Source organism: Herpailurus yagouaroundi, unplaced genomic scaffold, assembly GCF_014898765.1.
Source record: "Herpailurus yagouaroundi ecotype Mexico unplaced genomic scaffold, PumYag 198, whole genome shotgun sequence".
In the NCBI taxonomy this organism is placed as follows: domain Eukaryota; kingdom Metazoa; phylum Chordata; class Mammalia; order Carnivora; family Felidae; genus Herpailurus; species Herpailurus yagouaroundi.
The window spans coordinates 20,029,206-20,054,924 of NW_024412429.1; the positions used below are offsets into that span (position 1 = coordinate 20,029,206).

Here is a 25,719-nt window from a genome sequence, read left to right on the forward strand (position 1 = left end):
TGCGTGCATTTGTATCTACTGCGTTGTCAGTGATTCCAAGCATAGGAATGAACATTGCACCTCGTGTCCTGTGTCCCATGTGCTTCCAGTGTAGTCACTCCGAACTTGTATACAGTAATATGTATAATGTCTTATTACAAAATAATTTCCTTTGTTTTTCCTTCCTTTTAAAGGACAGGCGTTATATTTCTTTTCTATTTATTAGGAAATAATTTGTTAAATCTACCATCATGCTACCTCGTTTCTGTTTTTACCACTTTTTCTTGTATGGAAAAGATCTGGAAACAAAGTAAATATCCTTCAAAGAAGAATTAGCTGAGTCGATTATGATATATTTGTGCCAGGGACTATTTCACAACAATCAAAAAGAATGAATTACTGGGGCACCTGGGTCGCTCAGTCAGTTGAGTGTCCAACTTTGGCTCAGGTCATGATCTCACGGTTCGTGGGTTTGAGCCCTGCATTGGGTTCACTGATGTCAGCGCAGGGCCCACTGTGGATCCTCTGTCTCCCACTCTCTGTCCCTCCCTCGCTCATGCTCTCTCTCAAAAATAAGCAAACAAATGTTAAAAAAAGGTTTTAAAACAGAATGAATTACTTTTGTCTCAAAGAGGTTTTGTATTGCTTGGGGAGAAAAATCAAGGTATGGTGAAGCATGTAAAATAAAATGCCATTTTGTAAAAATAGGCCATGATATAATATAAAATATTGATGTGTGATTATATGAGATGAATGACAAACATGGAAACATTTATACCAGGTTGTTATCATGTATTATTTCGTGGGGCTGGCAAAACATAGGGTCATGAAGGAGAGTTTAGGCAAAGAATAATAGAGAGAAAATGCATGTGCTTGCACATTTAAGTAAAACTGCATATGTATGTATAGAGAGAGAGCTGAACATTTTAATACTAAAGATTTAAATAAATGAAAAAAGGAAGAACACCTATCAAAGTGGAAAAGCTATGACTGATTAAAAAATACTGTTGGGAGTTTTCATCTGAGAAAGTCATGAATTCAAAGTGTGCTTTTGGGAGCAGTTCATTTCCTATCACGTGCCTCGGTGAATGCACTCACTGCAGTTTTCTATAACTGGTGTACAAGAACATGTTCTGGGTCTTACAAAAAACACGAGGCTGGGACACATGACAAGGGATGTGTCTGCGGTCACACTCCCTAAGTCTGGGTGACCTGGCCTGTGAGGATTCAGAGTTCGCGCTTAACTGCTGTGAGCTTAACCCACAGCAGATTTTGCCCAATGAAGGACGTTTTTGGAAGTTCAGTTTAAAAAAAAAAAAAAAAAAAAAAAAAAAAGCACAAGACTGAAGCATATTTTAAAAATATTTTCAAGTCTTTCAAGTTAGAAACAAAATTTCCTGTAAGAACCGTGGCTATTGTCCTCATCGTTGAATTTTTTCAAATGCAATCCTGTTAGCCCATTTCTGATCTTGTTTTACTACTTGCTGAAAATGCAGCAATTCAGAGGGAGACGCGTACATTTTATTGCATGCTAAATATGTTGAGGCAATTTTTATTGAAATTAGAGAAACCTAAACTCTAATGATTAGTCAAACAATAGGTTTCTGGGAAAACAACAACAACAACAAATGAACCATAAAATGCAGAAACTAGTTCTGAGAAGGAAAACTTCTATTTTCTATTGGCCTAATACCTTATCAACAGGAAAGGTTATAGATCACTAAAAATAAAATAAACAAAGGGATTTTCCTCTTCAGAAGAAGGTGAGTTTTGGGCTCCTTCTGGTTACTTCTTCTTTCCTTTCTTCTTTTCCCGTGTGTCAGGAACCGGCGTCTTCTTTTCCGTCTCCGCCCGACTTGCTGCTTCGTCCGCAGCCAGAGCTTCCAATCTTAGGCGCTCAGCTTCCAGCAACTTCTTTCTATACTCTTCCCGGACACTGAAGATCTTCTGCCGGGCTTCATCTAAGGAGTCCTATTCCAAAACAAAACCTCAAGCAATTAAGGTTTACTGATAAAGAGAGAAAAAATTTTTTGAAAGCAATCCCTTTATCCCTCCCTTATGCCCATAGATTCACGTGGCAAATTACTGAGGCCAGATGAAAATTAGGTTATGGTCTCAAATGTCTATCAATACATGAAACACGAGAAGGCAACAAAGGGGTACAAGAGATTTTAACAGAACGGGGAATAAAAGCATCAGCAGGAGAAAAAAAGAGAGAAAGGTGAAGAGATAGGTATGCATTCAAATATAATCTATAAAACATGCAGCTCATTGTGTCCCTCACAGGAATTGTGCTAAGTTACTAGTTTCCCACATTGTTCTAGCCCCAATGAAATGTGTCTGAGCTATATTTGAAGAACTTTCAAATAATATCACCTAGTTCACTGGTTACCTTTGTTATTGTCAGTTTGGCTTTCATTCAAGGACACCAAACTGAATCTGAAATCACATCTGGGTCCCATTCTTACTCCCCTCTACTCTCACCACCGGGATCAATTGATTCACTTGGTTTTCTGGACAATACATCCCACTGAAGTTTCTTCTACTTCACTAGGTGCTCTGTATCAGTTGCCTTTGCTGATTTCTCCTTTTCCCCTTCATCTCTCTCTCTCTCTCTCTCTCTCTCTCTTTTTATTCCTTCATCTCTAAATGAGGGGATGGCCACATCTTAGATCTTAGGCCTCTTTCCTTGCTGATTTTAGGTAGCCCCATTGCTTTAAATTCATTTCTCTACTGATGGGTCCCCCAATTTTTTTAATCTCCAGCCCAAACCTCTCTTCCAAATTCCAGAACTATATATGTAATTTCTATTCAACATCTCCATGTGACTGTAATAGATATCTAAGAATTCTGTTTTTTTTTTTTTTTAAGTTTATTTATTTTGAGAGAGAACATGAGCAGGAGAGGGGCAGAGAGAGAGGGAGATAGAGAATCCCAAGCAGGCCCTGCACTGTCAACATGGAGCTCAATGTGATGCTTGAACTCATGAATCATGAGATAATGACCTGAGTCGAAACCGAGAGTCAGACGCTTAACCAACCGAGCCACCCAGATGCCCCAAGAATGCTTTTTTTTTTTTTTTGGTCCAATACATATATCAAAAAATGTCCCAAACTGAAATCTTTCTTTCCTCTCAAACCATCAGATTCGATGGCCTCTCAACCCTATCAGTTGTTTAAGTGAAAACCTCAGAGTATTTCCTGACTCTTCACTTTCTCTTACAATATACCAAGAATCCATCAGAAAATCCTGAGTCAACTTTCAAAATATATACAATATTCAATTGCTTTTCACTACCTCCACTCTGCAACTTGGTGTGAACCACTGTTATGTGTCCAATGCATCCACCTCCTCACAGATTTATCTGCTGTTACATGTGCCCCATTCCATACTTACTTGTTTTCCACACAATATTCAGAGTACTCCTTTTAAAACAGAAGTCCAGGGGCGCCTGGGTGGCTCAGTTGTTTAAGTGTCCACCTGCGGCTCAGGTCATCATCTCACGGTTCGTCAGTTCGAGCCTCGGGCCGGGGTTTGTGCTGACAGAACCTATTTCAAGTTCTGTGTCTCCCTCTCTCTCTGCCCCTCCCCCACTCACGTGCGTGTGCATGAACGCACATGTCCCTGTCTTTGTCTCTCTCTCAAAAATAAATAAACATTAAAAAATTAAAAATAAAATGGAAGTCAGATCATGTTACCCCTCTGCTCTTTAGAACCCTGTCGTGGTTCCATACATCCCTCTGAATAAATGCTAATGTCCTTACAGTCTTTTGCAAGCCCTATGTGATTCCCTTGTCTGTCCACTTCCCCCCAGTTCCTCTCTGACCTCCCCTCCCACTCATCTACCCCTGGCTCATTCTGCTCCAGGGGCACAGACCTTCTTGCTGTCCTGCCTCTAACGCACCAAGACCAAGTGTTCACTCCCCCGGGGCCTTTACTCCAGCCAGTATCTCTTCTGAATCACTGTGTTCTCGAAGTGTTCCACTTTTCTTTTTTTTCAACACTTTCCCTTTCTATCATACCATACCTTGTATTTGTATATTGTGTTTGTATTTTAGCGTCTTTTGCTCCACTGGTACATGAGCTCCACAATGGCCAGGGTTTATCTTTTTTGTTCATGCTTAGGACAGTCCCTGATACAAAAATGCCCAGAAATATTTCTTGAATGAATAAATTGTGGAAATGGGAACTATCAGAAAATAATAAACGGGTAAGGATAGTTTCTCTATAGTTTAACTGTCCTTAAATATAGTTTATATTTTAAAAAAAAAAAAAGGGTAATTTTCTTTTTTAAAAAAATTTTTTTATGTTTATTTTTAGGAGAGAGAGATAGAGTGCAAGTAGGGGAGGGGCAGAGAGAGAGAGAGGGAGGGAGGCACAAATCTGAAGCAGCCTCTAGGCTCTGAGCTGTCAGCACAGAGCCCGAGATGGGGCTCGAACTCTGAAACGGTGCGATCCTGACCTGAGCCGAAGTTGGACGCTTAACTGACTGAGCCACCCAGGCCCTCCCCACCCCCCCCACCCCCGCCAAAAAAAGGGTAATTTTCAAAGCTGTAGTCAAGAACTGAGTTAATGACCTATTAATGACCAACTTAATGGCAACATTTTAGAAACGGCTTCCCTGAAAATGTTCACAAATAAAGCAGTGATAACTAAGGGCCAATGTAGGTTTATGAAGAGGCTTTGGCTTTCTCATTTCACTTGTGTTTCTGATAGTATGGGTACAATTATGGTTCAACCTGTTGACGGTTTCCTGTTTCAAGAATGATATAATTAAAAACAGAAGGATGAACGAACTGATGCTAACCAGAAGAGAATCTTCTAGAGTGACTGTTTTGCCTTCATTGCTGAATTCTTCAAGAAATTTTGCCTGCTTTTGCAACTTGCAGAAGTTGAGTGGAGACTGCAGAAGAGCTAAATGCCAGGACCAGGCTCTTCTCCGCGCTTTGGGTGGAAGCAAAGCACTGTATCTACCACAATAAAATCGGCTTTACTAAACCTACTGCATGAGATGATAGTGGGGCCATATTAAGAAGAGAGAAAAAATCATCTAAAGGGTTTAGTGTAAAGTAAGTTTAATATATCCGTAACCTCTTGAGGATAGGCATGCTTTTCTCCCATCTGATGAGAAATGTCGTGCTGATGATGTTTCTATGAAGATAGCTTCAATCAAAACTAGGATTTTTGTACCTCACACTTAAAGAATGAGATCTGAATTAAAAACCATCCCAGTTGATACGTCTTCCCTTACGGCCTTCCCATCTACTGCATTTTCTTGTCTTTTAAATACAGAAAGAAACTAGCTGATTGGCAATAATGAATTTCCCTTTTGTCTTATAATATTTTAATTTAAACTATTTTCTATACGATATGAGCTGAATTTACATAATTTTAACATCCATTTATGGATTCACTGATTCATTTTTGAAACAAATTTCTGTGAAATAGACACCTCTTCCAGGTTTGGGGTATACAACAGTGAATCAAACAAAGTCCCTGTTCACATATGATCTATATTCTACACAAGATATATTTAAAATGTGTGCATGTTATATACGTATATATGTTATATACGAATATTATATATTTATATATGATAAAGAAATACTTCTAATATTTATAAATAACATGTATCAAATACATACCTTCCCATGCTAAACCATGGTAAATCCTGTAAAGAAAATAATAAGGCCAGATACAGGTATACAAATCTTGAAGGGTGCTAATTGAAAAATAATAGCTTAGAGAAGATCTCTCTAATAAAATGGCAATAGATGAAAGATCGCAGGAAGTGAGGCTGTAAACCATTTGGCTGTCTAGGGGAAGAATATTCCAGGAAGAGGTGGGAGCAAGCCAAAGGCTCAGAGGTGGGAACATGTCTGGCTATTAGTGGAAAGGTGAGGTCAGTTTGGAAGAAAAACAAAAGAAGGAAAGCATATAGAATCAGAGAGAAAAAGATCAGAGGGGAAAGTGGACACTAGATTATAGAGAGCTCTAGACACCATAGTTAAGCCTTTATTTCTTAGTGGAAAATGAAGCCACTACCGGAGTGAGATAGTCCCACTCTCCATTTTAAAGATGTACTATGATCCGCACCAGCGCAGTTGTTTGCAGTTGTTCTCCAGGCCTAGGGTAGCACTGCACTGTGTATTAGCATGCTAGGGCTTTCGTAACAAAGTGCCACAGACTGGGTGGCTTAAGGAACAGTAATTTAATGTCTCAGGGTTACTGATGCTAGAAATTTGAAATCACGGTGTCAGCAAGATTAATTCTTTCACTGAAGTTGTATGTGACCATGTGACTAGCTTTGGCCAATGCAATGTGACAATGAAATGTAACTGTGAGAAGGACCCTCTGCTCAACTTCACTGGACCTGTAGCTACAAGGAGAAATACTCTTTTACTGTTTTCATCCAGCGGTTGCTCAACAAAGGCCTATGGAAAAATCTGGCTCATTGCCTAGTTTTCCAAATAGAATTTATTGAAACACACGTAGGCGTTATCTTTGACTGAATTTGTGGTAACAACGGCAGAGTTAAGTAGATACAACATATGGTCTGCAAAGGCAAAAATATTTACTATCTGGCCCTTTATAGAAAACAAAGTTTGCCAACCCCTGTCTTAAACCACTGAGACACTGTGGCTGTCTGTTACCACAGGATAAAATAGTTTATCCTCGTGGTTAGAGTCATTTTGGTTTCTAACAGAGATTCCATTGTAGAAGGACATGATGGAAGCAGTGAGATCAGTCAGGAGGCTATGGCAATAGAATAGAAAACACTGAATAGGACACTCTGAATAGAAAACACAGACCATTTGGACTATGGTGGTAGGGGTAGAGAGAATGAAAGGTGATTGAATTAGAGATATGTTTTCAAGATAATGTTGGCAAATGTTGATTACGGGTTAGATGAGGGAGGTAAGAGAAGTCAAGGATGTCTCCAAAGTCTGTACTCTGAGCAATGGAAAGACTACAATTGCCCTTCCTGGGTGGGGAATATTGATGGAGGAAATGTTTGGGCTGACATGAAAGAGAGGGCAAAAATGACAAGAATGATAGAATAATGGATTTGGAGAGGTTTGGTTTAAGATGCCTATTGGACAAACAAGAGAAGGTGTCAAAGAAGCATATTCCTCAGATCAGCTAGTGCTGGAAACAACATAGAGAACCTAATGTCACTGTGGCTGAAACATTTAGAAAGTCTTGTAGCCATCAGTATCTTTGGGAGTGTGTGTGTGTGTGTGTGTTGTAGGAAAGAGGGAGGAAAAAAAAGTCTTTATCCACTATAGTGGAAGTCAGCGATATATATTTATCGAATTTTCCCATTACTTGTATGATACTTCCATTTTTAATTAAACTTGGTCTTCTTCACTATGCTAATCCACCCCCACCCTTTTTTCATTTTGGACCTTGTCTAAATAAAGCAACTTTAGTCTTCTGCTAGGGTGGAGGGACAGTCACCTGGCTACAAAACATTGAGTTGGTGATCTGAAAACGAACTACTTCTTAAATAGCTTCAAGCCAAGTAAAACCAAAAGTCTTGTCTTCCTCCCACCTCACCTCCATTTCTTCATGTGGCTGATGCCACCAATTGCTGAGCCTTTTAGGGATTCTATGGAGCGAATTGGATTGATTGTTTAAGAGCTTTTCTACTGCCACCTTACAATTTGGGTGCCTCAAGTCTATTAATACGTTCTTCATCCAGCTCTCTGTCAACTTCACAAGTATTTGGTCATTGCCTTCTTTCTCCTTCTTATTTTGTGGATAGATTCCCAATACTGCATTTTGGAGGGGTTTAAGGAAGTGAAATTAAATGTGTTTCACCAATTCTCCACCTTTTCTGAGGAGCTGACAACTAAATACTTTCAAAATGTCTTTCTACCCAGTCCTACATGATTTTATGGTATCTTTTCAACATTATAAGAGAATGTATCAACTCTGACCCATGGGTGTATGTTGAGACTCACCCGCATTTCCCCATACATCTCCAGGATTTTATCCTTTATTTTAAGCTGTTCCTCTTGCTCAATGTCTCGAATGCTGAGTACTCTGGTCCTATGCTGTCGGAACTGGTGAACCTCTTCTGCCTTTTCCATTGCCTGCTGCTGGTTCAGATCCTCTGTTTGTAGCACAGGATCAGCGTCTCTTGTTTTTCTACAAAGACATCACAGGAGATGCATAAATCATTTGGAAACACTGCGATGAACTTTAGAATTCAAATAATTTAAATTCGTCTTGACAGTGTGGTAGACTGAATCCAATAGAATATTAGCAATAGAAAGAATACACTGTTATTTTTTGATTGGCTATGCTCCATTTACTGGTTCACTAATATTTTAGGAAACAATTCTAGAGAAATACCAGTAAAATTCGATGCTCCATCTGATAAGGTGTTCGTGGGATTGGTGTTGGAAACTATGAGATTATTTTGGAGGTTTTCTTTTTAATTTATGCAGCTAAATAATGTTGAAATATTTTCAAACTTATAAGTATGCTTGAGTAACTATCTCTCTATTAATCCTATTGTCTTCTTCTTAATAAAATTGAACCTACTAAAAATTAAATTAAATTAAATTAAATTAAATTAAATTAAACCTACTTAAATAATGCCAGCAGACCTAGTGGGAATTTTTTGTAGCTCAACTCCCCTTAATCAGCTTGCAAATTAAATGTTAAAGAAAATACTTAAATGCTTTTATGATTGACTTAATAAAAGATTTGCTAAATGGAAGATGTAAAACCACGTACATCTAGAAATTTGAATATACTGAAAATATATTAAGCATTTAATTTCAAATTTTCTCTAGTTTAGTAACTGGTTATCCCTGTATCAAAAATTCTGTGAACAGAGATGTTTGCATTAATCGTGTCTATTAAAACTTACCGTACATATTGTGTTATGTCTACACATCCTAGTGCTTTTCGAATAAGTTGTGGAGACATTTCCAAAATTGTTGGGGATCGCGAACGAGGCACTGTTGAAAAAATAAGTCCTAGATTTTCAAAAAAGAATAGACACTAACAGACAGTTACATCTCATTTTAGTTAAAAATAATATCTTCTGTTTAAGAAAAACAACCACCATTTTGGGCACCTGGGTGGCTTAGTCAGGTAAGCATCCAACTTAGGCTCAGGTCAGGATCTCACGGTTCAGGAGTTCAAGCCCCAGGTCAGGCTCTGTGCTGACAGCTCAGAGACTGGAGCCTGCTTCAGATTCTGTATCTCCCTCTCTCTCTGCCCCTCGGCCACTTGCACTCTCTCTCTCTCTTTCTCTCTCTCTCAAAAATATATAAACATTAAAAAAAAAAAACACTGATTGGACTTACCTAATTTAATATTATTTTAATGTGACTTTATTTTAATGTGACTCAATATGATTTTATTAAAATTTAATGATATTTCGTATTTGTCCTCTAGCTGGTGTTACTGTACTTACAGCAAAATGAAGGAGCAAAGTGCATATACTCTATAAGCAGAGTAACAGAACGTTATCATGACTGTAGTTAAGTGAAGGTAGAGACAAAAAGGAAAAGTCCTACTGTACTTCATTATAAACAAATTAAGTGACCCAATATTGAAAACGCTTAGTCTAGGCGTGAAAGGTCTCATAAGCATTATGGGGGTGGAATGTAAAAATACTTAAGACATAGTACTCTAATTCAAGAAACTTGTAGATCCAGCGGAGTGGGTAACATACACCGAATGCAAATCAAGTTAGCAGGAGATCTCTACCCCAGAGACCCATAGGTACCCACTAGAACGTACTTAGAGACTTTAGAGTCTAAAATAGTAACCATTCAGCCTTCCCAGGACATTTAATCTCCTGTTTAAAAATTTCTGGAGTATAATTTACATGCCATCAAATTCCCCCATTTTAAAAGTGTAATTCAATACGTTTTAGTAAGTTTATGGAGTTGCGCAACCAGCACCAAAACCCAGTCTCAAAACATTTCCGCTCTCCACGCAGATCTCCTGGGCTTTTTACATCCCTTCTCCATTCTCACCTCAAGCCTTGGGCAGACATCCACGGACTCTGTGTCTACACATCTGCCTTTCCTGGATATTCAATGTAACTAGGAATGGTAAAATGACATCTAACTTCTTAAAGAAACTGTCGAATTGTAGTGTTTTGATTATTGTTAGCTTCAAAGAAATTCTGAAATCATGAAGTAAAAATCCTCCTCCTTGGTTCTTTATCAAAGTTATTTTGATCATTCTGGGTCTTTTGCATTTCCAAATAAGTTTTGAGATCAGGATGTTAAATTCTATAAAATGTCTACTAGAATTTTGATAGAGATTATACTGGATTTATAGATCAATTTGGGGAGAATTGCTAACTTACTATAGTGAGTCTTCTAGTCCAAAGCATGGACAGCCTCCCTCTTTAGATTTTTAAAAATTTCCATTAGTGATGTTTTGTAGTTTTCAGTAGACAAGTCTTGCACTTTTGTTAAATTTATTTCCATACGTTTGTTACTGACATTACTGTGAATGAAATTGTCTTAATTTAGATTGATAATATATATTGATAATATATAGACATAAAAATAGTTTTTATATATTAACCTTGTATCTTGTATTTTTTTATTTAGTTGTATGCTTTCAGAGTTTAATTTTTTTTTAATTTTTTTAAGGTTTATTTATTTTTGAGAGAGAGAGAGAGAGACAGAGTGTGAGTGGGGGAGGAGCAGAGAGGGAGAAGGAGACACAGAATCTGAAGCAGGCTCCAGGCTCTGAGCTGTCAGCAGAGAGTCCAACACGGGGCTCAAACTTGGGACCAGTGAGATCATGACCTAGGCTGAAGTCAGATGCTTAACGGACTGAGCCACCCAGGTGCCCCTAAAATGTATTTTAATTAATTGTTTTCAGTTTATTATTGCTTTTTGGGAGAGGATATGTCAAATCCATGCAAGAGGTCTCATGCTCACTAATCCTGCTTTTTACATGTGGTTGCAATAGCCTTCAGAAATATTGTTAAAGTGCTTAATGTATAACAACTTGTTAAAAATTATCACTCATTCAGAAATGTAATCTAATGTAAACCTTTAAAAACATTTTTAAAATAATATCCAAATTAATTTTTCATTTTTTCAAAAACATAAAGATATGGTCCATGTGAGAAAACAGAATATTTCAACTCTACTCCATTATTAAAACTTAAATTCAATCAAGTTTTTTATTTTATAACATTAAATAAAACAATCCTGAGGAATTAACATTTTACCATTTGTTTCTTAGAAACCAGTAGCCGGGGTGCCTGGGTGGCTCAGTCAGTTTAGTGTCTGACTTCAGCTTAGATCATGAGCTTGTGGTTCCTGAGTTCAAGTCCTGGATTGGTCTCTCTGCTAACAGCTCAGAGCCTGGAGCCTGCTTTCGATTCTGTGTCCCTGTCTCTCTGCCCCTTCCCTGCTCATGCTCTGTCTCTCTGTCTCTGCCTCTCTCTCAAAGAATGAATAAACATTTAAAAAAAAGAAAAGAAATCAGTGGCCAATAGTTTTTTCTTTTTTCATTGTGATTGCTATGGTATCTAAAGTTCATTTGCTTTTCTTATGAACATACCTACTTATGCTGGGTATATTTTTGGCAGTTCAAACATGAGTGATTTCTATAAGACACCAACTCTGCTGACTTTGGAAAGAAAATACTTTCTGATTAGATGTTTGTGTTTTCTTACATCCTGCCAAGTAACATACATTTAAGCAGAAGAGGGTGTGGGAAAGGGACAAAAAGGATTAACTTTCATGTTCTTCTACAAAGCTCTGTTGTGTCAGAAAAGCGTGTAAGAGTACTATGACAGTCTTGTACCTCTAGAATAGTACAGCCCAAGGTGTGTGTGTGTGTGTGTGTGTGTGTGTGTGTGTGTAGGTACCATCCTTTGCAAACTGAGTCTCTATGGGATAAGTTCTGAAAGTGAGAATATGTATTTAGAAATATCTTTATAGTAATTGGTCATCACTGGGTCATTTTATTACATTTTTCAAAAGTTTCAGCTTCCAGCAGACTAGGGGAGAAGACTGACTTCATCATAGGTAGTCTGAGAATCTCTGCTTAAGACCTAGTGATTGTGATGGCCTGGCAAAAGATGTGGGAATAAAGACAGAGATCACCTGCAACCTCTGGAAGAGGAATTTTCTAGAGGCTCCCGGAGATCAAAGGGAATTTGAAAGCAATGTGTATACTCTTGACCTTGATGATGGCTTTGGTATTGAGGAAGAATGCGTAGGGGTAAAATCCATAATGACATCATTTCCATGTCCTCTGGTACTATGAAAGAAATCATCTAAGTTACCTATTGTATGAAAATATAAAGTGGCAAGAATAAAGTCGTTTTCTGGGAATCACAAGTATCTCCAGGTGTGTAGAGGCCAGATCACCCAAAGCTCTCATAGGATCTGTAATCTCTTATGGGTGATGCTTCCCCAGGAGTGAGGGCCAATATGACGGAGGCACCAACAGCAGAGGTGGCAACAACATGCAGAGTTCCAGAGAACAGCTGGACAGCCAGACCCATGGCTCTCAAACAGGATTCCTTCTACTACCCCAGTACCTGGAGTACATGGTAGTGTTTCGGTGCTATAAGATGTGCGGGAAACACAAAAGCACCCCTCTTCTCAGAGGAAGAGGGGCTCAAGTTTACTTGGTAGTGTGATTAAATTTATATTTTATTTTATATATAATATATTTTCATATTATTATATTATACAGATGTTATATTATTTATATTCAATAAGAATTATAATAAAACACATTTAAGAACGTTTGGGGGGAATTTTGCTTGAGGACAGGCTGCTTTGCCCTCAGTCGTCCACTCCTGCTCACGTTTACTTTTCCTCCATGTTTCCTGCCCCTTCCTTTCTGCCCCAAAGTACACTCTTTCATGGGGATGTGAACTTTAGTACAAAGGTATGAAACTCTGCCGGCCCAAAGTATGAAGACCTGAGAAGCAGGAGAGCCGACACTGACGCAGCCCCTCACAGCACTGGTCTGGGACTCAGAGTGAAAGTGAGAGCAGGGCGCCTGGGTGGCTCGGTTGGTTCAGCCTCTGACTCTTGATTTCAGCTCAGGTCATGATCTTACAGTTAGTGGGTTCCTGCCGTGCATCGGGCTCTGTGTCAGCAGTGCAGAGCCTGCCTGGAATTCTCTCTCTGCCTCTTCCCTGCTCTTCCTTGTGCATGCACTCTCTCTCTCTCTCTCTCTCTCTCTCTCTCTCAAAATAAATCAACTTTAAAAAATAAATGAAATCTCCACCATGCCTGTGGGACACCGTACCCGAGGCTGGTGTGAAGAATCATGATTACATTCAATTTTTGCAACTTAAAAAGTTACCTTATTAGCACATAAATAAACAGTTGACCTCAGAATTTAATTGTATTTTCATTCCACAGGTTTCTAATCGAGTGTGGGGAAAAATTTGCCTTCTGTTAGAGATCACAACGTGCGGAATTCCAAGAACTAGGGTTTGATTCACTACAAACTGTTTTGGCTTCCTGCCCTAGGGTGAGGCATTCATCAATCACATCAATTTTGAGACAGAGATACCAATATAGGGTTTGTTTAGCTCCGGGAGGCTCTAGTGAGATAATATATGCAAAACTACTCTACAAATTAAATGTTCATATAGAATGAGAAGTATTATTCTAATAAGCTTTAGTGTTATGTCATGTATGTTATTATTTATTAAATGAGTGCTTGCTTTCAAAACATTGGCTCAAAAATCAAATCTTTTGTAACTATAGTAAAACACCCTTTGAACTTTGGAATTTTCTTCTTTCCTGTGGAAATCCTTCAAGGACGTGTTTTAACCTTAAACAGTTTTTAATTTTAAGCTTCTCAGAGTGGTTTAGCCATTTGGAGAAAACCATTTTTGGTGTTTCTGAGGATGCATCCTTCCAAAATATCTTTCTCTCCTGCCTGGGTTCTGAATAAGTAGGGACATAAAGAGTAAGATTGTACTCCTGACACAGGTATGGTTGGAGGATGTAGCTTGATGTGAAAGGCCAACCATCCAGGGTCACAGAACTTTAGAGCCAGCTGACCCTTGCAGCCCCCTCAGTCATAGGTAGTGCTTCCAACTCAGGGACTAGCAGGGGATTCAGGACCCCCTATGAGCAGCCCGATTCATTGTTTCAACCATATGGGACACTAAGTCCTTTACCAACAGAAAGTCCAGGAGTTGCTTAGGGGAAATCCTTCCTCATGGAGGCCAGCATGGAAAGACCTTTCTCCTTAAAACCTTCAATCGAGGATTTACATTCATTTTATTTTTTATTTTCTTTAAAGTTTATTTATTTATTTCGAGAGAGCAAGCACGCCAACAAGAAAGGGGCAGAGAGAGTGGGAGAGAGAATCCTAAGCAGGCTCCTCACTGTCAGCACAGAGCCCAATGCAGGGCTGGAACTCAGGAAAACTGAGATCATGACCTAACCGAAATCAAGAGTCAGACGTTTGAATGGCTGAGGCACCCAGGTGCCCTGGATTTGCACTCATTTTAGTGAATAAAGACGAGTCTCCATTGTACAGAAATTAACCAAATTAGTGTGGCTCGTACACCACTGAAACTTCCTCCCCTCCAGAATCTTAGAATCCACATATTTAAAACTTGTTATAGGGGCGCCTGGGTGGCGCAGTCGGTTAAGCGTCCGACTTCAGCCAGGTCACGATCTCGCGGTCCGTGAGTGCGAGCCCCGTGTCAGGCTCTGGGCTGACGGCTCAGAGCCTGGAGCCTGTTTCCGATTCTGTGTCTCCCTCTCTCTCTGCCCCTCCCCCGTTCATGCTCTGTCTCTCTCTGTCCCAAAAATAAATAAACGTTGAAAAAAATAAATAAATAAATAAATAAATAAATAACACTTGTTATAAAAGGTAAAAAGAAAATCTACCATGTAGCATATCACAGATTAGCAAAAAGCGTCTGTGTTCAGTGACAATGGCATATGTGGTCACTGCAATTTTATTTTTAGTATTTGTAGACACAGAAAAATATACAAAAATACACCTGCTCCTTTTGTTGGCCCACTTCTATCCCTAAGATAACTGGTTAGTAATGAGGTCCTTGAGCAGATTATCAGCTCTGAGAAGCAAAATGAAGACCTATAAACCCAAAATACATATTTTTCCATTTATCACCCTAGACATCACATGTGTTTGTGCCTCTTCCAGAATTTTTATTTCCAAGTATGTCTTTGTCTCACAAATGAGAATAATGCTTACTGATATTTTCCTTCCGCACAGTCTGTTCCTCCTTCCCTGCTGGAGACGTTCCTCCAATTTCGCTGCTCACCAGTTTTGACCAGTCCTTCAAGCCCCTGGTCATCTGCCACTTCTTCCACAGCATACTCCCCAACGGCGGGATATCTTTGCTCTCTGAACTCAAGGAACCCTTTGCGTCTGGCTCTTTTATGGCACTTGAAGATGTTTCAACTACAACATGACATGTGCATTACTGAAAAAAAAAAAAAGCTTGCATTCTATGAAATCATATCCAAAAAGTAACCGGGCTAGTGGGAGCACAGATTTGGAGCAGACTTGAAATATTTGTCATCTCTAAGGAGTACTAGCAAACAGCAATCATTGGTCCCTCGGAAAACATTGTGGACGGCCCAGGCAACCCGTGTGTCCGGAAGCTGCCTCAGGATATGAAAAGATTACATAAGAATAGAGGCTTTTTGGAGGTGAGACATTACAAATGGAAATGGGATCTCTGAACCACTGGGGCCACTGCTACGCTGGGCCCTGGAGGAAATACAACCTGCACTGTGTGAGAAATGTATGTGAACAGGATTCTCATCTCTGGAGAGGGGAGCCCTGTGTATAGGTACTTGTCTAAAGTTATCTTAAAATAGAGCAGAGATCAGCTATTGCTTGTGAAGTAGGAAAGTTTTTCCTTCATGCCATAATTCTACTCTCACCTTTCTAGATCTTTATGCCTAGGAAAAACCATGTAAAACCTACCCCAATTCCACAGCATACAGATATTTCCCTCCTATTTATGAATTGCAGATAATTTAACTGACATTATATTCCACTTTGAATAAAAGGTGATGATAGGTTAATGTGCAAAACCTGGGAGAAATGTTGAAATAAGTACATTTAAAAATAATAAAATTGGTACACCCCTAGAGCAAAACTGATCAAGTAAAAAGAGATTAAAATAAAATTTATTCCAGGAAGTTTAACTTAGACGAAGTAGACAAATCTCTTATAAAACACAACTTACTAAGCCTGACACAAGGAGCAGTGGAACAGCTTAACAGCGAGGAGTTCAAAGTGTATACTGTCTGAGTCCAAATAGAAGAAGTTCACGAACAGACAAAAGCAATACATGGTAACAGAGGTCAGACAAGGAGTTACCTCGAGGGAGGAAATGGCTGAGGGAAGGGAAGGAGAAAGACTCTGGGGATGTATTTATGTGTTTTAGATCTTGATCTGAATGGTCGTTCCTTAGTGTATCTGCATGTAAAAATGCATCAAGCTATACAATAAATATTTATGCCTTAACTGCAGGTATGTTGTAGGACAAGTTCAGGCTCCTCGGAACCTTGTTCTCTACCAGGCCTTGTCCTTGGCTCGAATCCTAGTTTTAGCAAAGAATCCTGTTAGACTAATTTATCAAGAATCGCATCCCCCCCCACCCCACCCCTGCTTTGATATCCAATCCAGTTCCTCTCTTTTTCCACCCTCCTAACCATACCTAACCAAGTTTTTCTGAGTAACTTCCCACCCACTCCCTGCCTATTTGCTATGAACCCCCTTTGTCCCTGTTGTATTCAAAGTTGGATTCAACCTCTCTCTCCTACTACAACAGTCTTGACTCCTATTACAAGTCTTGAATGATCTCCCTTGCCATTTTTAAAGAGTTTACTTTTTTTTTTTCAACGTTTATTTATTTTTGGCACAGAGAGAGACAGAGCATGAACGGGGGAGGGGCAGAGAGAGAGGGAGACACAGAATCGGAAACAGGCTCCAGGCTCTGAGCCATCAGCCCAGAGCGTGACGCGGGGCTCGAACTCCTGGACCGCGAGATCGTGACCTGGCTGAAGTCGGACGCTTAACCGACTGCTCCACCCAGGCGCCCCTCCCTTGCCATTTTTAACAAGCATCCAGTGCAACATTTTTTCTTTTACATATAATTTAATACAACATTTAAAAAATAATAAAATCTAATTAAACAATACAATTTAAAATAATAAAATCATAATAAAACCTATCCGCCTTTGTGTTGTTAATAGGACATGAGACTTTAACCCTTAGGAAAGGGAGTACTTTAGCAGTTAGAAATATTTCAAATCCCAATTCCGTTACGTTTTAGATGTGGGACTTAGGAGCAGTTCGGGGACTCTGAGCATTGGTCTCTTTGTCTATAAAATGGGAATAGCAGGGTCTATTTCATGGTTGCTGTAGGTTAAAATGAGATAAACAAAAGGTGATGTGAGGAATGCGCATCCCAAGAAAACAAAATCAGGACGATATTTGTTATTCATACTCCTTATATGAAAAGTTAAGAGGCGTTATTATCTTTATAACAATTATTGAATTATACTCCTGTAGATGTGACCATGGAAAAGCATGATTTGGGATGTGAATGCGGTCAGCCTCCCTGGGTGTCCCAGTGAGGTTGTAATGGGCCAGCCAGGTTTTTGTGAGAAGGCACTCGGGGTCATGGGGAGCTGTTTGCAAGCTGGCTGTGTCTCTGGGTGTCTTATGAATTTAACAAACTACAGAGCAAATTACTCTGGGCCTGTGTTCTTATTGGTAGGTTGAAAATAACATTACAGATCAGTGGATTGATGTCTTAACTGGAATAATTAATACTTTCAGTTTCAGGCCCATGGCAATCGCTCACTAAAGGCAGTCTGTTTTATGTTATTGCTATTATTTATAGTTATTATTACTAGAAAGGAGCCAGAGGAACAGCAGCAGGCCTACCTTCAAGTTTACACACTGCTACCTTTGACCTATGTTGCATTCTTATTTCCGGTTTCATCTCTTGTTTGTTTGTTTGAGAGAGAGAGAGAGGAGGGAGGGAGTGTGTGTGAGCTGGGGAGGGGCAGAGGGAGAGGAAGAGAGAGAATCCCAAGAAGGCTCCACGCTCAGCACAAAGCCTGACGCAGGGCTCTGTCCCACTACCCTGGCATCATGGCCCAAGTGGAAATCAAGAATGGGACGCTTGACCAATGAGCCACCCAGATGCCCCTGGTTTCATCTATTCTGAAATGGAGAAAACCATACCTACTTGGGGGGAAAAGTAAACATCTGCTAGGCAAAGAGAAAATGTTCCAGGACCTGTTTTCCTACAGGATTGTACGTAACTTTTCACAGTCCTGTAGGCAAACAGCTTCTCCAATGCTTTCTTTTTACCCAGCATGATGCCCTGACTATCTTTTAAGAGGTGCAAGGAGCAGTCTTGTGCTCTGAGGTCGCGGGGGGGCAGAGTTCACTGACCGTCCTCTGGTGCTTTAGTTTGGCTTTCAGACATAGGCACACTCTCAGCATCCGGAATTTTCCTAATGAACCGGCTGAGGTAATGCAGGCGAGCCTGGGAAGCCTAAAGAACAAACACTATCAACAAACAGTACAGGCAACAACACCTTAACAGTACATGAAACATGTACCACTTCAGCAGTTTGAACTAGTGCATTATTATCAAACACACTCCAATTCTAAGCCATCCATAATTTTGACGGTTATTTTTGCGAACTAGGGAAGCAGCAGTCCTAAAGCAAATACACTAGTCATGCAGTCTTAGATCTAGCTGTTCCTGAACCTTTTTTTATTATCTGGCTTAGTAACCCTGAGTTGGGACATGAAACACATACAAGTAATAATGGCTCACTATAGCAATGGTTCTTACATAAAATACAGTGAGGGGAAACCATGAAGTATGTATATTCCACAAGGGGAAGCGATGCTGTTTATCTAGTCAAGGATGTTCAAAGTACACGAAAGGACATATTAAACATTTTTATGCTTTCTTACTTGGAGTGTGAAGGACAGACATGGATACGGCCCACACTGTGTGGAAGGATGAGGGAGCCCCCGGTTTGGGCCAATAAGTGGCACCATTATGCGCTTTGCTTTTGCACCTCATCTGGTACCGGTCATCTGCGCAACATTTCACGATTTGTTCAGGTGTGGTCTTAACATTTAGTTAGTCAGTGTCTAACAAAATCCCAGATATCACTCCTAAAGGAAAGACTGTGTGGTTTCACCATCATGGCTCTCCCTTCAGACCAATGCCTGGGAGTGAAAAGGTAAAGAACAGCTTTTCAAACTCAAGTGACCTTGACAGCCCTTCCAGGCTCAGTCATCTCCCAGGCTTGCTTCATGGCTCGGATTTCATCTGCTCGTTCGGTATCTTTTTTCAGTTCGAAACTGTCTGCTTCGTTGTGCTCGGTGACCAGCCTCAAAATCCAGTAGGGTTTATTTGGGTCTTCTTGTTGAGGGTGAAAAGTGGACATCTGATAAATAACATACAAACCTTTGGGTCAGGTGTTTTGCTCCATTCAAAGGGTTTGAATTTTACCTTATGATCCATAATTTCACTACTAAGTATTTACCAAGAGAAATGAAAACACATGTTCACAAAAATACTTGGAGAACATTCATTACACCTTACTCTTAAGAGCCAAAAAAGGAAACAATATAAATGTCTACCAATTGGTGAATAAATGATCATCTATCCATATGATTGAATACTATTTAATATTGAAAAGTAATTGGGGTGTCTGGATGGCTCAGTTGGCTAAGCATCCGACTTTGGCTCCAGTCATGATCTCATGGTTTGTGAGTTTGAGTCCCGCATCGGGCTCTGTGCTCCAGCCAGAGCCTGGAGCCTCCTTCCCATTCTGTGTCTCCTTCTCTCTGCCCCTCCCCCACTTTCACTCTGTCTCTCTCTCTCTCTCTCAAAAATAAATAAACATTACATTTTTTTAAAAGAAGTAATAAACTACAGAAGTATACCACAATGTAGAGGAATCTCACAATAGACATCATACTGAGATAAAGGAGCTGGGCAAAAGAGAATACATTTTGCGTGATTCATGTGTATGAAAATAATGGAACAGTCAAAACTGCTCCCTGGGGTAAGGTATGAAGATGACAGAATCCATTACAAAGAGGTTTGAGGGATTTCCAAATTATGGAAATGGCCTGTACTTTATTCCTTGATAGAGATGCGGATGTGGATTACAGGGTGAATACACTTGTCAAAATTCATTGAATTGTACATTTAAAATGATTGCATTTCACTGCATGCAAAGTTTACATAAAAGCTGTAAACCAAAAAAAAAAAAAAAAAAAAAAAATCTAAATTACATTGAGGGTTACCTAGTATCTCTTTCCAAAACATGAGGGCAGGGATGATAGATCATTTCCAGGTGTGGATATACGGAAAGTTAACTTTTTGATATTTATGAAATCATTATGAAAGTTAACATTTTGATATTTCATAGGATCATTTTCATGAACCATAGGCTGAGAGCAGATCGACATAGGGCTTGAAATGTCTAGACAAGTGAGCCTCATTGGTGAGGGTCTGGTAGGGTGAGAGGCTTGAATGTAACATGGTTACTAACACTTTACATATGACTGAGACAATGTCAGTTACCCAGGTTAAATGATACATGGGGGAAACAGGGATCAGTAGGGTCGCTGAATAAAGTTTTTGTGGGCAGTTTGCTTTCAATCTTACCAAAAAGATCTTGCTTTCTACAACATTCCCCTAATATTTGGATGAGAACCTAAATCTCACAATTGGAAATTCTTTTATTTCTTTCGTTTACACCACAGTACAAAGGATTTTACCGTCTTTTATATTACTTGATAAATGAGTTTATCAGAAACTTCTCTAGGAACAGGAAAGGGAGTATTATAAGACATGTCTTATAAATAAGTTTATGGATTGAGTTAAGCTCATTTGTTTAAAACTTCAATAGCTTATTTTGTTGATGATACGAATATTTTCTCAGTGAGTTCAAATAATTGAAACACCGAATTATAAATTGAAGCCACGTTTAGAAAAGTTAACACACAGCATTGTCTTGAAGCTTCAAGGGAAAAAAGTGGTGAACTAAAACCACTTCACCTCTGTTTTTTAAACAAACAACGTTAAAATAAGCTAATTTCATTAAATTTTTAAAAATATTTATTTATTTTTGGGAGAGTGCAAGGAGCAGAGGGGCACAGAGATGGGGACAAAGGATCTGAAGCGAGCTCTGTGCTGATTGGCTGATAGGCTGACAGCAGCCAGCTAATGTGGGGCTTGAACTCAGGAACGGTGAGATCATGACCTGAGCCAGTCAGACACTCAACCCACTGAGCCACCCAGGTGCTCCCAAAATAAGCTAATCTTAAATAGAAAACTGTACCTGGTCCTCTTATATTTCAAATACAATAATCCCTTTATGGAGAAACTTCCCCTTTTCCCTATCCATTTAGATATTGCAATAAAGGCACATTTGGATTGGAAAATGTAGCTAGTGAAAAAGTAAGTAAGGTAAATTTAAGAAATTAGCTTTTCCACATGAAATAAAATCAATGATCAAATAAATTCGACACGATCATGATGACTAAGGTGAAAACACCAAGTATAATATAAAAGTTTCCAGTTTCTGGTTTGGCACATATACTAATACATTTTCAAACAGGAAACATTATAACTGCAGTGTCTACTAAAACCGACTAGCACAATATTAAGATTTCTAAAGCTTAGTTATTAATATCTTAAAACTTAATTCCCACGTGAATTCTGTAACCAAGCATGCACTTTTTGCTGTGCAGGCTAAGCCAAGCACCATCTTTCTTTCCCAGGATTCCCCAGAATTCATGAGTATCTCAAAGTTAACTCAGACCAGATCCCACAATTCCTTCTTAAATGGTAGATCTTCTGAAGAAGCTTTTCAGTTTCCAGAATATATGCATATATTCATTACAATTTCAAACAGAATGGAGGCCACCATCCATGTCAGTTTTTAGTTTTATACAATCATCAATTTTCTGCAGAATTGCTTTTTCTTGACTTCATATTTTTGCAAACTCTTTAATTCCTTCTTCAATTCTTGTTATGTACCTGAACCCTTTCAACTGCACTGATTCAGCTTTTCATTTTAACTTTCATCTAGAGGTATCTTTTCACACAATATAGGGCTAAATCTAAAGTAAGTGTCCCAGGGCACCTGGGTGGCTCAGTTGGCTGAGTGACTGAGTCTTGATTTCGGCTCAGGTGATGGTCTCATGGTTGTGAGATCGACTCCCGTGTTGGTTTCTGCACTGGCAGTGCGGAATCTGCTTGGGATTCTCCCTTTCCCTTTCTGCCCCTTCCGTTCCTCACTCTCTCAAAATAATTAACCTTAAAAAAAAAAAAATTCTCTCTCCCTCTGACTCTCTCTCTCTCTCTTTCAAAAAAATAAAATAGGTTGCAGGAAGTAATAAATCATCAAGTACTATATGGACTTCTGTATCTGTAGCACCGTTTATGATATTAAACAGTTTGGTTTTCTAGCTTGTGTATGTTGTGGTGTTTCTCACATTTGTCTTATAATTTCCAATGCCTAGGGACACTACTATGCGTGCTAAGGGAACATCTGGCCAAAGACGTTTAGGCGACGTTTATGCTCGGGCAGTGCTCATACCTATGAGTTACTCAGAAACAAGCCACCTTGAAGAAGATCGTTTCCCAAATGCACACTCGGCAAAGTGGCCTGGAGCAGCAGATGTGGCTGAAATGGCCTGCCACACTTTATAACGACAGCTGCCCAAATCGTGAGAGCTGACTCCAGGAAAATGAGCGTCGTTTCTGCACACAAAAGCCTTTGGCACGATCCCCTGTTTATCTCGGCCCTTAACTGCAGCCACCTCAGGACGCGCAGGATTTCTGCCTCTTCCAATCGCTAGTGCATTTTCCGTTCTAAATCTTCAACGTATTTCCCCACAGCTGACTCATAAAATGCATGGCTCCGACTCATTTTGACTGCTTTAACTGTGACATTCTGTGAAAGCATAAGTGATACGAATTTTTGATGAATGTGAGGAACTTCACATCATGATGTGCACCAGTGTTTACACCCCAAATGCAGTCATAGAGCTTCTGAGTAAGTTCGACTAGTTTTTGAAGTATCTAAAAGTGCCCCTCTACCATCAGTGGTGAGAATTTGGACACCTCTTCCTTTCACTGCATTCAGGTAGCCAATTAAGGCCTGAAGGGCACCATTCTTGTCCCCATTGTAATAAATATGGACTAATTCTTTCCATGGAAGCCATTTGTCCTCCCTCGGGAAATTCTAGTAGATGAAAAGTCCGTTCTTCAACTCTCTTAATGCAGAGTTGTGGGTCAGTTGTTCTTAATGTTTGAACTAAACCCGGGGTTCTGTCATTAACACTCACCCTTGCAATCTTCTCTTGCTGAGTAGATGAATTCTTCTTCTCTTCTGCTTTTTTGCCTTTGCCATAGCCCACTCAGCTTTAATCACCTGTTTTTGTTCTTTGTTTCAGTTCTGACTGAATGATACTTTGATTTGGGGGTAAGCCCTCCATATAACCAGCTGTCAAGCTTCTATGCCTTCAGTGGGATAAGAAAGCAAGTTAGCAGTACTTTGTTTAGTAGAAACTGGACGAATGTCAGCTGTCCCAGTGGGGCTTGAAGACTTGTCCATGGAGTATAAAGAAGATTCTGAGCACAGTTTCTTGTCAGTCAGGATGTCAGGACCTGGAGAAAACCAGATTTTTCTTCTCCAATGTTTTGTCTTCAATTTCTGATTCATCCTAGACATGTTTATGTTCGTTTTTTTGAGGCATTTTCCCCTCAGCATGTGAAGTATGAATTAACATGATTTGACAAAAATTGGAATGACTTCAAATTTTGTGGTTATACTATTTGTGTAATAAAAGGCTTTACTCATCATGACTCTTCTTTTCTGGAAAACTATTTTCTGCCGATTGAGCACTGTATCTTCTCAGAGATTTTTAACCAGCCGCCAACTGATACTTTTTAAAATATCCTAGAGCTCAGCTTACCTTGAGCTAAATGTGAAATCATTTCATTCTGATTGCCCAAAACAGCTTCTGAAACAAACTTCAAAGTACTTTTAAAAATAGGACATACAGATGCTCCCTTCTGTAAGTCCCTTGGGAGAAGAAGTGCTAAGTTTCCAAATTCCAATATGTAGATTGGGGGTGCTTAAAGAGTCACAGGGCTTACCACAACAATCTGCTTCACTTTGGGCCCGTTTACATCTTATTTTGCTTGTATGAAAACCCTCTTTGTAGACCGATGTGACTTGTCCTGCGCGTACAAGAAATGCAGCTGCTTGCTTCTCGGCTTCGCAGGGAACTTCTTGCCTCGTGGTTTGTAGGTTGCAACCTCTCCAGCAGCAGTGGTGGCTTGCCTGTTTCCAGCACTGGCATTGACAGGGGCCATTGTGTGGTAGCTGAGTCCCCATGCACCAGCCCTGGGGCCACGTGGTCATTTCCATTCCAACCCCCGCAGAGGTCAGGTTAAGCTTCTTTACTTCACAGTGTTTCCAAGAGTAGACTTCAATTAAGAAATTAAATCTTGGCAATGCAAGTGGACAGGATTTTCCACTACTGGAGTGTAGGACAGCTGACCGTTATGTCTTCTAGTTTGTTAATTTTCCTTTATTGTCCTTTACTGGTGGTCTCAACATCCTTCCTCTTCAGTTGACTCATTTGCAAACTTGAGAGATAACCTTTGTTCCTTCTTGTTCCTGACCCCCATTTTGGGATTAAGAACTACATACACTGTTTCCTTGATAGTTCTTTTTGGTCCTCTGCTTCTTTCTTACCTGTACCTGCTATACCTTGCCCTCTCTTGCCTAGACTACTGCAGTACTTTGTTGAATGATTTTCTCCATCTCTAGTCTTTCCCCCTTTAAAAGTATACCTTTAAAAGCCACCAGGGTATCTGAAATGTAAATCTGATCATGTCAATACATTTTTTTTACCCCCCACCCTTCCCCCGTCCTACATCTGCCCTGGCTTAACTTACGCAGTGATCACCAATGTCGGGAAGATTTTGTCCTCATAGGTATTTCGAGTTCAGTGCTTTTAAATAACCTGAATTTGAGTATATTTAGGCCTGTGCTTGTATTTCTCAACTTTGCCCCACATCCTTTTCCTTACCCCTAATCATTGTAATTACTGAACTGGCCCTGAAGGAATTTGGAATCATGACCTCTGGGCTGTAGACAGAGTCCCAGCCTCCTAATCAAAATTAAAGGCCCTCCCCCTTCTGACCCTTACTTACCCCTCTAGCCCCATCTCTCAAACTTTAATGCTAAAGAAAAAAAGGCAGATTGTGTTAGATTTCACCTTAGAAGTCTGCTCATTGACTCAGGTCAGGATTTCGCTGCTCTTGGAGAAGGAGGCCAGAATAGGTACAATATCTACCATTAAAACCTCTGTTTACCTTCGGTCTCCTCCATTAGACTGTAAGTTCTTTGAAGGTAGGGACTGTGTAATATTAATATTAGAAGCCCAATGCCCCAAAGCAGTGTCTTACAGACACACATGTCTTAAAAGTTTGATTAATGATTTTTGATACTAAACTAGGGCAAGCAGCTTGCAGAAGGTGTCCAAGGAATTTCCTTAATTTATCTAGTCAGTTGCTAGAATCAAGGAGATGGAATTTTTCAGTTTTGACCTCAGGAGAGATAGTCAAGTAGGGACCCAATGAATCTACATTTATTAAGTGACTCCAATAAAAAAAAAAAAAAAAAAAAAAAAAAAAAA

The 25,719-nt window shown here is 39.6% G+C and overlaps 1 protein-coding gene and 1 pseudogene across 4 annotated transcripts in view; both read right to left on the reverse strand.

Annotated features, from left to right (window-relative positions):
• Window positions 1–1,330: 1,330 nt before the first annotated feature.
• The window catches only part of ADGB (androglobin), a 163,847-nt gene continuing 139,458 nt past the window's right edge, over window positions 1,331–25,719 (reverse strand). For 3 of the 4 annotated variants that reach the window (XM_040448929.1, XM_040448926.1, XM_040448930.1), the window contains 7 exons: window positions 19,257–19,433; window positions 18,418–18,520; window positions 17,902–17,961; window positions 15,187–15,396; window positions 8,864–8,954; window positions 7,947–8,133; window positions 1,331–1,950 (listed from right to left, as the gene is read on the reverse strand). In XM_040448929.1, coding sequence (XP_040304863.1) covers window positions 1,765–1,950; window positions 7,947–8,133; window positions 8,864–8,954; window positions 15,187–15,396; window positions 17,902–17,961; window positions 18,418–18,520; window positions 19,257–19,433 — 1,014 coding nt within the window. In that variant the 3' untranslated portion in view covers window positions 1,331–1,764. The remainder of the gene's footprint in view (window positions 1,951–7,946; window positions 8,134–8,863; window positions 8,955–15,186; window positions 15,397–17,901; window positions 17,962–18,417; window positions 18,521–19,256; window positions 19,434–25,719) is intronic. The other variant, XM_040448927.1, reaches the window with a different exon arrangement.
• Window positions 22,398–24,388, reverse strand: LOC121013155 (calcium-independent phospholipase A2-gamma-like; annotated as a pseudogene).